This window comes from Rana temporaria, chromosome 2 (assembly GCF_905171775.1).
Source record: "Rana temporaria chromosome 2, aRanTem1.1, whole genome shotgun sequence".
Lineage (NCBI taxonomy): Eukaryota > Metazoa > Chordata > Amphibia > Anura > Ranidae > Rana > Rana temporaria.
In genome coordinates this window covers 298,016,005-298,028,722 of record NC_053490.1, presented here as the reverse complement: position 1 = coordinate 298,028,722, position 12,718 = coordinate 298,016,005, and the positions used below count along the sequence as shown (strand labels likewise).

At 39.0% G+C, this 12,718-nt stretch overlaps 1 protein-coding gene across 1 annotated transcript in view; it reads left to right on the top strand.

Moving 5' to 3' along the window:
• The window catches only part of STX12 (syntaxin 12), a 30,658-nt gene extending 18,169 nt beyond the window's left edge, over positions 1 to 12,489 (top strand). The window contains exons 5-9 of the mRNA XM_040337238.1: positions 2,530 to 2,573; positions 4,217 to 4,322; positions 6,870 to 6,942; positions 7,838 to 7,920; positions 11,397 to 12,489. Of these exons, the coding sequence (XP_040193172.1) occupies positions 2,530 to 2,573; positions 4,217 to 4,322; positions 6,870 to 6,942; positions 7,838 to 7,920; positions 11,397 to 11,492 (402 nt within the window). The 3' untranslated portion in view covers positions 11,493 to 12,489. The remainder of the gene's footprint in view (positions 1 to 2,529; positions 2,574 to 4,216; positions 4,323 to 6,869; positions 6,943 to 7,837; positions 7,921 to 11,396) is intronic.
• Positions 12,490 to 12,718: the final 229 nt, after the last annotated feature.

The window sequence follows — 12,718 nt, the reverse complement described above, 5'->3', positions numbered from 1 at the left end:
ACACGACCGTTTTTCGGGTTAAAAAAAATAAGTATTTAAGGGTCTAGAAAAAACTAAGTTTTTTTTTTTTTCAAAAAGCGGGGTGACGTACAACGGCACTATAAAGGGGAAGTTCCATGCGGATGATGCCACCCTTGGCGCTGCTTTTGCTGATTCCGTGTTAGTAAAAGACGATTTGTGCTTTTCAGTCTGTTACAGCGTGATGAATGTGCTTACTCCATTACGAACGATAGTTTTACCAGAACAAGCGCTCCCGTCTCATAACTTGCTTCTGAGCATGCGCTGTTTTTTCACGTCGTTAAAGCCCACACACGACCATTTTTTACAACGTTAAAAATGTCGTAAAAAAAATAGAGCATGTTCGAAATTTTTAATGCCAATTTTTTAAATCGTGAAAAATGCTCTGGAGCCCACACACAATCGTTTTTAATGACATTAAAAAAAAAAAAAAGTAATTTTTTTTTAGAACCCGAAAAACGGTCGTATGTACGCGGCATTAGTGTTACTAAACCCACAACAGTAAAATCGGTCTGTATATGCAGTAAAGCATGCTTGTAATGCCGCGTACACACGATCGGACATTCTGACAACAAAACCGTGGATTTTTTTCCAACGGTGTTTGGCTCAAACTTGTCTTTCATACACACGGTTGCACAAATGTTGTTGGAAATTCCGATTGGCAAGAACGCGGTCACGTACGACTGCACTATAAAAGAAAAGTTCAATACCAAGTGCACCACCCTTTGGGCTCCTTCTGCTAATCTCGTGTTAGTAGAAGCTTGGTGAGGGACGATTCGTGCTTTTCAGACTTTGTGCTTTTCAGTTCGTTCTGCTGTTCAGTTTGTGCTTGTGGGTTCGTATCTGTTTTTTCAGTGCGTGTAGTCAGTTCGTATATGGTTTTCAGTGCGTTCTTGTCCGGTCGTTTCTGATTTTCAGCCGTTTTCTAGCCATGTTGCGAGTACATAATCGTCGTAGAGCTATGGGATTCACTCTTGTCAATGCTCAGTTTGGTGTATATTTTTAGGGGTTTTTTTGGGGGGTGGGGGGGGGGAGGGTGTATGTGATGAGCACAAGGCCAATCAGTACTGTCCAGGCAGAGGTTCAGGGGTCCTGCAGCCTCATAGGACAGTCGGAGTAGAATGAAAACTCCTCCTACATGCTTTTACCATATTTTTACTAAAATAATTGTCTTTCCATGTTCTGTACTGTGGGAAACCAGATATAGTCATTGTAGAGTCCTGGATTTAGTTATTCTGTAATGTAGAACTATAGGAAACTTTTTTTTTTTTTTTTTTTGGTCTTCATTTTGGATAGACTAAGGAAGGGTTATAACCCATGTTAGGGGGGGGGAGGGGGATCTGTGTCCCATTGTGGAGATTTCCCTTAACTTCCTGTCCCATAGCCAAACAGAAAGTGAGAGGAAAATCTTGCAAATGAAGGGAATCCCCTGGGAACCCCCAGGTACCCAGAAATAGTGTCCCCATTGAAGATTTCCACTCTCTATTACTTTTCTGGGGACAACCCAAAATTTGGGATTTTCTTTTACGTTCACTTTCAATGATAATGGTAAATGGAGAAGGTAAATCTCCCTAATGGGGACACAGACAGCAATAAAAACTGTCAGGTGTTCTAATCTCTCTCCACTCTATCCAAAACTAAAATACAAGTTTTGCCTTTTAGAATACACCGCATCCAATTCACAGAACATTTTAAAATACATTAAAGGGGTTGTAAAGGTTTGTTTTTTATTTCCTAAATGGGTTCCTAGTGCATTGTTGGTTCACTTACCTTTTCCTTCAATTTCCCTTCTAAATGATTTTTTTTTCTTTTGTCTGAATCTCTCACGTCCTGTTTCTCCTCAGTAAGCTTGCCCCCATCATTTGGCTGGGGGTTAGTCAGCCAGAACAGCTTACTGAGGAGGAACAGGAAGTGAGAAATTCAGACAAAGAAAACAAAGAAAAAAAAACATTTACAAGGGAAATCAAAGGAAAAGGTAAGTGAACCAACAATGCACTAGCTTAAAGGAACCCATTTAGAAAATAAAAAACAAACCTTTATAACACCTTTAATTTGAATGAGGCTGGTTCACACATCTGCAGGGCATTCACACTCCACATTGCCCAAAACATTTTTGCGTTTTCAAGGCAGTGTAGTCCGGCTTAGGTGCGAATTCAGACCCATTACCTTCTATGGGAACGCATCTAATTCGCAGATGCGTAACGTTGTGAACTTGAATTCTCTCCCCCCCTCCTCACTATACCTCCCCCTCTCTCTCTGCTCAGCTGATCCACAGATACAACGGAGAGGAACAGCTTATTTTTCTCTTTGCAGGGAAAAGCTGGAATTCGCTGGAACCCAGCCTTAATGTTGATAAAAATGTATCTTTTTCTTTTCCATTCTGTAGCCACTAAGTACTATATTTGGATAGCTTACACAAACAGTGTTATTAGAAGCTGTTTGTATCTCAGACTGCTATATACTTCATAGAAAAAAATATGATTTTTATTTTTATTTTATTTTTTTAATTAGGGAGATGAAAGGCAGAAGGAAGAGCAGCTTGTTTCATTCGACAAGTAAGTAACCATAGGAAAAACGCATCATTTTGTGATTCTTCTAATTGTGTGTGTTATGAACTCTGGGCCAGAAAAACAGAAACACGTTGGAACCATGTTGGGTCACTTGCCATGGAAGTAACTGCCATAATGGTCTTGTTTGAATCCTAGTGCTATCTGTGTGAAGACATTCGAGAATTACACTTCTGTTGATGTTGAAGTTCTCTCTTCTACAGCTGCTGTGCTTATTCGAAGGGCATTAAAATTGTATCTGGAATTCCTCAAACCCTATGACATTTGTAGGCATTCATGTATTGGTGTTTCTTAGCTTGGTTCTTTTTTTTTTTTTGTTTTTTTTTTTGTTTTGTTTTTTATCATCTGCATGGTCACTTTTTTCTATCTCATACAGCCAAAAGTAAAATACTTTGTGTAGCCCAATATTGGTTGTTAAACCCACAGCTGTATTGTCGGGTTATATGTTTTAGTGTAGAGTGGAAAATTGCAGTTATGTTGCAAACCACTTGATGTCTCCCATTGCCAAAAGCATGCTCTCACATACAAACATTGTGATTTTAGGGCCAGTTCACACCAGACGCAGTTCCGTTCAGTTCCGTGTGCATTTCTCTGCACTAAAAATGCATGCACAGTGTTTTCCATGTATTCCAAAGGCTCCAGTTGGCTCTAGTTCACACCATGCAGTCCGTTTCTGCACCAGAAACTGACTGCATGGTGCCAACTAAAGCCATTGGAATACATGAAAAACACTGTGCATGCATTTTTAGTGCAGAAAAATGCACACGGAACTGCGTCTGGTGTGAACTGGCCCTAAGGTTTGCTCTTTTCAGCAGTATTTACTACCAGGATACACTAAGATTAGCTGACAAAGCCATGCTGTTGGCAGCCCTCCTTCCTTAAAATCACCAAACATATTACAATCTCATTGTACAATCTACTCCCTTTTTTTTAAAGCGAGTTTCCTGTGACTTTAAATAGTTGGTTTGGACCAGCTTGGTCCAATCAAACTATTTCCTACGGTCCTGCATTGGCTCTAAGCACTGCATGCAGCTTAAGCTACATACAGTGCTGGGTTTCGGCTGTGAGACAGACTTCCCGTCTAACACCCGGAACAATGCAGAGTTGGTCTGAGCGGCGCTCAGCCGTTCACAGGCACCTTTTTTGTCTTGTGTGAATGAATACAAAGCTTCCTCCTGATTGGCTAAGTTGAAGAGTGTGATGTCATCAGCTTGTCCCTTTGACTATACAAATGCAAAGCTGCTTATGAATGGCTGAGCACCACTCAGACCAACTCTGCATTGTTCTAGGTGTCTGTCTCACAGTTGGAACCCAGCATTGTGTACTCGATGTAGCTGAAGCTGCATGCCATTTATACAATGCATGAAGACACAAACAGTTGGTGAAGGAAACCATTTTTTTGAATCAGCTTGGAAAGAGACTAAAAATGGGGAAACTAATGCAGCCATCACATCTAAGATTTGGTAAACTGAAAAATACTAAATGTTTTCTTTGGGGTTTAATACTGTGTTAATGATATAGGCAAGGGCTCTACTGTGTGGGGGTTTTCCTCTCAGAATTGGACTTTAAACTGACAATGCCCATGGACTTCTCTACTGTTTTTAAAACCACTTGTTTTGTTTTTTCCTAAGCAATGAGGACTGGAACCAGATGCAGGACCAAGAAGAAGATCTTGGAATTACGGAGCAGGACCTGGAACTCATCAAAGAGAGAGAAAGTGCCATCGTGAAATTAGAGGTTTGTCACTGTTCCAAAACTTTTGTGTGTGGCTTCCTTATGCTGTTAGACAAAGGACTGTTTGCAAGAAAAATGTTGGCAATCAAATTGGAGAATGTTATTGAACTGCTGGGAATGCACCCTATGTAGTTTGTTTTGGCATTAGTTAATTATGGTAAAAAAAAATGCCAGCAGGAATCATTGAGCCTTTGTTATGTTCTCAGCATCATGGTTGAAATGTTACTGACATATTAATCATCCCTAGAATCCATCTACATTCTCTTTTGATATACCCGTACTTCTCCTTCATGAGAAACATGTAAGACAGAATCAGATAAAACAGAGTGTTTATCAGCCAGATAGTTTCCATTGATCTTGTTTATTTACTCAGAGGGGTCATTTTAAATGTAAATTACATTTGGGTTGTTTTGCTGAATGCAGGAGCAGGTAGTATTGGGGGTGTCAGGTAGTCTCTCTTGTCTATAATGCATATTTGGCAAGGGTTTTGCGCTATCTGGAGTAGCATGGGATGCAGAGAAGTTGGGAACCATCTTTGTTAAGACCTAATACCATTGGAGCAATAAAACCCTCTTGCTTGGCCATCAAAATGAGGCTGGGCAAAATATATATATATATATATATATATATATATATATATATATATATATATATATATATATATATATATATATATATATATTTATTTTTGTTGTACATTTGCATGCCTGTTCAGTTGTAAACACACATAGCTATTCCAGTAAGGTCTATGTCACATGGGTAAACATTTAATGAATAATGAAAAAATAAAAATGTCTTAATCTTTTGTAGAGTGTGTGCTGTGTGTTTTTTTGTTTAAACAAAATTGCAAAAATATTGCAATTTCTCTAGCACTAAATCTTTGGAGTAGGTAAATGTGTGTTTCTCTGGCAGTCTTGGGAAGTGTAGGTAATACGCTCCTAAGATTACAATACCACCATCAATAACGACTACTTTTAGTGTTTTAAATTCCTAGGGAAAAAAAACACCCCACACGGCTTTATTCAAAATTAAAAGTTAAATACTTACTTTATTTTATTTTTTTAGGAATTTAAAAATATTTAACATTTAATTTTGAATAAAACAGTGTGGGGTGTTTTTTTGTATGTGTGTGTGTGTGTATATATGTATATATGTGTGTGTGTGTATATATATATATATATATATATATATATATATATATATATATATGTATGTATATGTGTGTGTGTGTGTGTGTGTATATATATATATATATATATATATATATATATATATATATATATATATATATAATGCGCTCCTTCACACATCTGTGCTCTTACCTGGGAGGCACAGCTTTCTGGATCTGTCAGATGCTACCTAAGAGCAGACATCACAAAAGTGCCAGCTCCTTTGTTTCATAGACAATGAAGCCTTCCCTGTGCAACCATCTGTCCCTGGCTGCTCAGGGCCAAACCCCACCAACCATCACTGTCCACTGGGGCTTTTTATTTTTTATTTATTCAGGTGAACTAAGATCACAGGAGCAATGTGCTAGAATTCTTTCTGCCTAACAAACTGTAATAGCAGAATGTTTTCAAAATGTAAAGTGGTTACATAGTTGGGTTGGAAAAAAAGACACAAGTCCATCTAGTTCAATCATAAAAGTAAATAAAAAAATTCAAAACAATCCCCATATACCAAATTCAATAACCACAGTTGACCCAGAGGAAGGCGAAAAACCCCAGCAGAGCATGATTCAATTTGCTACAGCAGGGGGAAGAATTCCCCCCCCCGATCAATTTTACCTATAAATGTTAGTACCCAGTTATGTACATTTAGGAAAGTATCCAGGCCTGGTTGACTGGTTCACTGTATGGAAGTATGGAATTAAAGTTGGAAAAAAAATGCAAACAGGCAAGCTCTTTATTGCAGAAGAGATGTTCAATGTCTCTTCTGCAATCAAATACACCTACATGCCTGATGGCAATTCCCTGTAGAATGTACACGGAGTTGCGCATGCATAGGAGTGACCTCATCCTGCACTGCCCAGTCAAGACACCCAAAGATTGGCACCCAGAAAAAGCCAACGAAGAAGATGTTAGCATTGATGAGGGAGCCTATGTCCTATCTATCTATCTATCTATCTATCTATACACACACTATGGGCCAGATCCACGTAGATGGGCGTATCTTTACATGGGCGTAGCGTATCGTAGTAAGGCTACGCCGCCGCAACTTTGAGAGGCAAGTGCTATATAATTTTGTGTGTGTGCGTGTGTGTGTGTATGTATGTGTGTGTGTATATATATATATATATATATATATATATATATATATATATATATATATATATATATATATATATATATATATATATATATATATATATATATATATATATATATATATATAATAAATATATTCTAAAAATAAGTAAATAAAAAAAAAAAAAAAATCTCCACCTGGATTAATGTGAAACAAAAGCTCAAATAAAAAAAAAATTGCTTGTGTACTCAAACACATAGGAAATCATCAGCTAAAGTTTTTCTGTGTTCTGTTTTGACACAGGCGGACATTCTGGATGTCAATCAGATTTTTAAAGACCTGGCAGTAATGATTCATGATCAAGGAGAAATGATTGGTAAGCATTGCAATTTTGTATTTGGCTGAAAACGTAGTCTTTAATCCTTCTCTCCCACCACACCCCCCCCTTTTTGTTTTTTGTTTTTGGATCTGCCTCCTCCCCCTTTTTTAATTTTAAGAAAAGCTTTGACCTTCTGTGACGTTTGTGATGATGCCACTATCTGGTAGTGTGCTACAAGTGTCACCACTAGATGGATTCATCCCTGACCATTGTCACCAAGAAAGTGAGGGGTGACCTATGGGCGAGTCATGGACTTTAAGGGCACTATACTCTAAGAGTATAGTGCCCTTAAAGTCAATGACTCGCCCCTAGGTCATTTCTTTGTTTGAATCCAATTAGGACGTGGCACACTGAATATCTCTATGTATCCACATGCCCACTACATGTGCGGATAGATGTAAAATCCTCTTTTCAAGAAAGTGAGGGGAAATCCAAAGTTTTAGAGTTTCTAGAACGTGAGATAAAAATAATTCGCAGTGCTGTACATATATTGTACATTCATAGCCCCTGCCCTCAAAGCATTTACAATCTAAGGTCGCTACCTCACATGTATGCATACAATGCGCACACTCTCTAGGGCCAAAGGGGGGGGGGGGGTGGCAAAGGTGAGAAAAGAGGAAGCTGCTACCTGTCAGAAATGGGTATCCGCTTCCAAAAAAATTGCAATGAGTGAGGAGGATTAGCAGAACTTCTTGTTTTAGATTAAGTTTGGCGTCAAGTACACAATACTTTTAAACATGCTATATCATCCACTGTGTGAACGACCAAGTTTACTTGTTTGCCGAAATGAGGGGTCAACTTGTAACTATTCCATTAGTTAGTAGTGAATAGTTTCCAGTAAGGACAAATAACTGTCCTGCATATGATTGATTATCAATATAACCTCTTGCAGATAGTATAGAAGCCAATGTTGAAAGTGCTGAAGTTCATGTAGAAAGAGGGACTGAACAATTACAGAGAGCAGCATATTACCAGGTAAGTACATGTTTGATCTGGACATAAAGCTTAACCCAACTTTTCATTTTTCGGATATGCGCCTGCTGTATCATGTATTTGTATGGAAGTCTCCTGTTTTTTCTTTGCATTGCTTCCTCTGTGTAAAATCACTGGTGTTCCTGTCAGTCCCTATTAAAAACTGACCACACTAAGCAGGAGAACACACAGTGGTCAGTTCTCTAACTGTGCTGGGAACTCGACCTGCTCTCCTCCAATTATTACACTGATCCTGACAGACCCCCCCCCCCCCCCCCCCGCATAGCCAATCACTGGAAAAATCTGTGTGCTTTTCCTCCTCTCCCCCAAGCTCTTTTGCAGCGAAGAACAGAGAGAATGTGATCACTTTGTGAAAAAAGGTATTTATAATGCGTGTTTGTTTATTGTTTTTGTATAAACAAATATTTTGCCTTTTCATTTCTATTTTTAAACTGAATGTGTTGTTTTTACAAAGTGATTTGTTTACAATCACGTTAACTGTACATCTTAAAGTGAACCTGTCGCTATGAATTCTAGTATTAACTGTAAGATGGCAGGCAGTATACATCCTCTCCCATGTGGTGTTTGAGCTCTTGTCTGACTTGTCCTTTTGACCAATCAAAACAATCCCAGTGTGACATAAATGTATTTTCCTGCTGCTGTAATCACCGGTTGGATGTCACAAGTCAGGTAGTTGGGACGAGGATCCGACTTTGGTCCATTTTCAGCCCATTCAAGATCATCAAAGTCGTGCAGGAACCTTTTCTGAAGTCAGACTGACTTGTGTCAAACCAGTTAAGATGACTCTCATAGAGAACCATTGGTTTGTACACGTCATGCTCCCAAAGTCGGCGCATATGTCATACCAGTGTAAACCCAGCCTTAATCGGATTACATTTTGATATATAAGGGGTATGTCCAAACACTGACCTAACTTAAAATTGCACGTTCTGAGTTTGGAATATGTAGGAGAGTCTGAACAAGCAAAAAAACTGAACAGCCAAACTACTGGACAGTAAATGGTTTATGGCATGATGGAAATATTAACAGCAGCTGCCCAAATAGTGGGAATAAAAATATATTTTCAAAATGGTAAGTTAAAAAAATAAATGGCAAACAAGTAACGGCACCCAAAAATAGAAATTGGAGAAAACATAACGAGTACTTGCAAGTGTGCATCGGTGTGTAATAAATAAGGCCCCTTTCAGACTGGGGCGGGAGCTGCGGTGGCGGTATAACGCCGCTAAAAATAGCGGCGCTATACTGCCGGAATTGCCGCGGGTATCAGCCGCTAGCGGTGCGGTATTAACCCCCGCTAGCGGCCGATAAAGAGTTAATACCGCCCGCAATGTGCCTCTATAGAGGCGCATTGCGGGCGGTATTGCCGCGGTTCCCATTGTTTTCAATGGGAAGGAGCGGTATACATGCCGCTCCTCTCACCGCTCCAAAGATGCTGCTGACAGGAGATTTTTTTTGTCTCCTGCCAGCGCATCGCCTCAGTGTGAAAGCCCTCGGGCTTTCACATTGAGTCTGCAGTGCAGGAGTTTTTCAGGCGGGATAGCAGCGCTATTTTTAGCGCTTTACCGCCTGAAAAACTCCTCAATGTGAAAGGGGCCTTAAGGTTTATTAAGATTACAAAAGGGGGAAAAATGTAATGTGATGGGAATGGATACTATAAAGGACCCGGCCTGAACCCGCTTTAGCAACGTGTGACTATACTTTTACCATTCAGCATTAGGACAACACACACTTCCACATTGTTATAAGTTACACAATAATTGAGTTTAATAAAATGGGAAGATAGGCTTGATGAGAGGATGTACATAATTAGGATTTACAACCATATCGTCAGTCGGGGGGGGGGGGAATAAAAAAAACCTTAATAAAACCACTGTGTTTGTTTTTTGACGACTATAGTGGTTTTATTAAGGTTTCAGCTCAAATAAGATTATGGTGTAAAAAAAATCGTATAATATTTAGTTTTAATCACAATAAAGCAAGCAGTTTGCTCAGATTTTTTTTTGTATTTGGCTCAATAGATTTTGCACCTTCCTTGTGTCCCCCCCTTTTTTTTTTTTTTTTTTTTTAAACTAGAATATATTTTGTTCAAATTCACACTAGTGAACAATTTGCTGGGCAGTATACTGTATGTGTGTGTTGCATAAATTGTCGGCCCTATAAGTTCTTGTAGTAATATACAATAAAATCTGAAAATGGACACACATAAAATGACCTTCCTTTTCAGTACATCATATTATTTTCTATCCATTTCCTCCTAATCCCTTTCTTTCGTGATTTGGAAACCCCTTTTTGTTTACCCGTTTTGCCTGAGGATTCCCAAACACTCTCACTGAATGCATTCTGCTGTGTCTCGCATACTGAAAGACAGATGTGTCAGTTGGTCAATAAAAGATGTTTCTTTTATCAAAATTGAATCTGATAATACATCAAGCAGAGAGCACGGCAGTTGCACAGATTTTAAAAGCAGACACACCAATCGCATACATGGGTTGCTGTGTGAAATGTTGCAGAGGATTACGTAAAACTCCATGTTAAGGTATAGTTAAAGTGGTTGTTAACCCATCCCCTCTGTAATATAACAATAAGTGTCTCTGTTACATAAAAAAAAAAAAAAAAAAAAGTGAATCTGTACCTATCACAGTGTCTCCCGGTGATCAGGTAACTCCTTGGCTCTCTCCTCTGCTCGACTGATGGCTCCAGTGGGCCGAGCACTCCTGACGACGTCAGCCGGGGAGGAGGGGGAGAGAGCGACAAGGAGTCGCGTGATCGCTGGAGCCACTGTGTTAAAGGTACAGATCGGCATGTTTTTCATATAACACAAGCATAGGGGCACTTATTGTTATATTATAGAGGGGATGGGAGGATTTTAATTATGAGAGCAGCAGGAGCAGACGGGGAAGTACAAAAAAGAGCTGCGGATGACGGAGGCGTGTAAACTGACCATGGTGTCAGGACTCAGCAGCCATGATATACCATGGTCAGCTTACAGGGGGCAGGGCATAGCCAGGCATTACAGGGTGCCAAATTACACAGCACAAGCACTGTGCTGTATAATAGTGGTTTTCAATCCTGTCCTCAAGTACCCTCAACAGGCCATGTTTTGAGAATTTCTCTTGGATAAAATAGCTGTCCAAAATACAAAGCCCACTGACTCTGATTTAAAGCACCTGTGCAAGATGAAGGAAAACTTGCAAACATGGCCTGTTGGGGGGGGGGGGGTACTTGAGGACAGGGTTGAGAACCACTGCTGTATAACATGCTTTTAAGGTAACGGATGTGGTTTTTTTTTTGTGGTTTTTTGGGGGGGGGGGGGGGGGGGGGTTTAACAAACGCTTTAATGGTGTTTAGCATAGATGCAGCACTTTCTTGCTTTGTGTACTATATTTACTGGTGATGACTTGCCTTTTAACGCTATCTTTTTTTTTTTTTTTTTTTTTTTTTTTTTTTTAACCCTTCAGAAAAAGTCCCGGAAGAAGATTTGCATTTTGGTTCTGGTCCTTGCAATTGTAGCTATAATTCTGGGCATTATTATATGGCTTGCAGTAAAATCCTGAGCCATGCAGCCTATACTGGAGAGGACCCAGAACTCCTGAAAATGTCTCCCATTGTTCTGTATATATTGAGATTCTGCTGTGCAAAAAACAAAAACAAAAAAACAAAAAAAACAACCATAAATGTGAAAGACAGTATTCTGAAAGCACACAGAAAGGGAATGCAAGCAAGAGCCTGCATAGAAAACTACAGTAACTGCACAGACTGCGAACGTATGACAGCTAGCCTGAAAAAAACAAAAACTAACATTTACTATGCAGTTGACCTTCTAGTCAGCCCAATAGTACCTTTTAGCAATTCATTGTGTGAGACACTACGCTGGTTACTACCATTCAGCTGCTGGGTTCCTGAGTGCTGTAGAGCAGACCCTAATACATTCTGGCTTTTTTAATAGCACTGTGCAAACAGTGGTGAGGAATAACAGCCAATCATTCTGCTAAAAAGCTTATTTTTGATTGGTTACTCTAGATGACTGCTTTTTGCACTATGTTCTTAAATAAAGCCCACTGTAGATGACATCATGCCTATTTACAAAAATTTGTGCTTTCCTGCACAGAGGGCCTTATTAATAAAAGTCAAGTAGGAATTGTTCTTTCTGTCCGTAGCCAAGGCCTTTCATTCTCCTGTATTACACTGTAAGTGAATGGGGCTTTCTGGTTGCAGCAAGAAATGCTTTTTCTTTAGACACTTTGTTAAATAAGACCTGTGTATGTAGAAAAGACCTAACTTCATTTATACGTGCGTTTCTGTGTTTAAAATCTGTGTGTTAGCAATTAGAAAAATCTTAATATTTTATATCACCGGGACAAAGTAATTGTTCTTATGGCTTGTGTTATGTGTATACACACTAATTATGTGATAATCTGTATATATTTTCTCTCATCCTTTCTTTATACTTTTTGAAGTTGAATCCTCTTGGAATGACCCAAGTGAAGAGAACTAATATATATGTATAGAAGTAAAAATTTGCAACAGTGAAGTAAAAGACAAAGTACTGTTCTCAAGTTGTATTCATTAAGTTATATTTATTGTTTATGATATATATTGTTTTAACCAATCCATATATTCAAAAAAAACTTCAGCTTGGTACACAGGGCGGACATAGCTTTCCCTTTTCCCTGCCATTCTTGCTAGCTGTCATTGAATGCATACCACCATTATGCCTCTCTAACTGTTGTCTGCTAACATTACATATGAAACACTCAATGATGTCTAAAGACTACAGTAT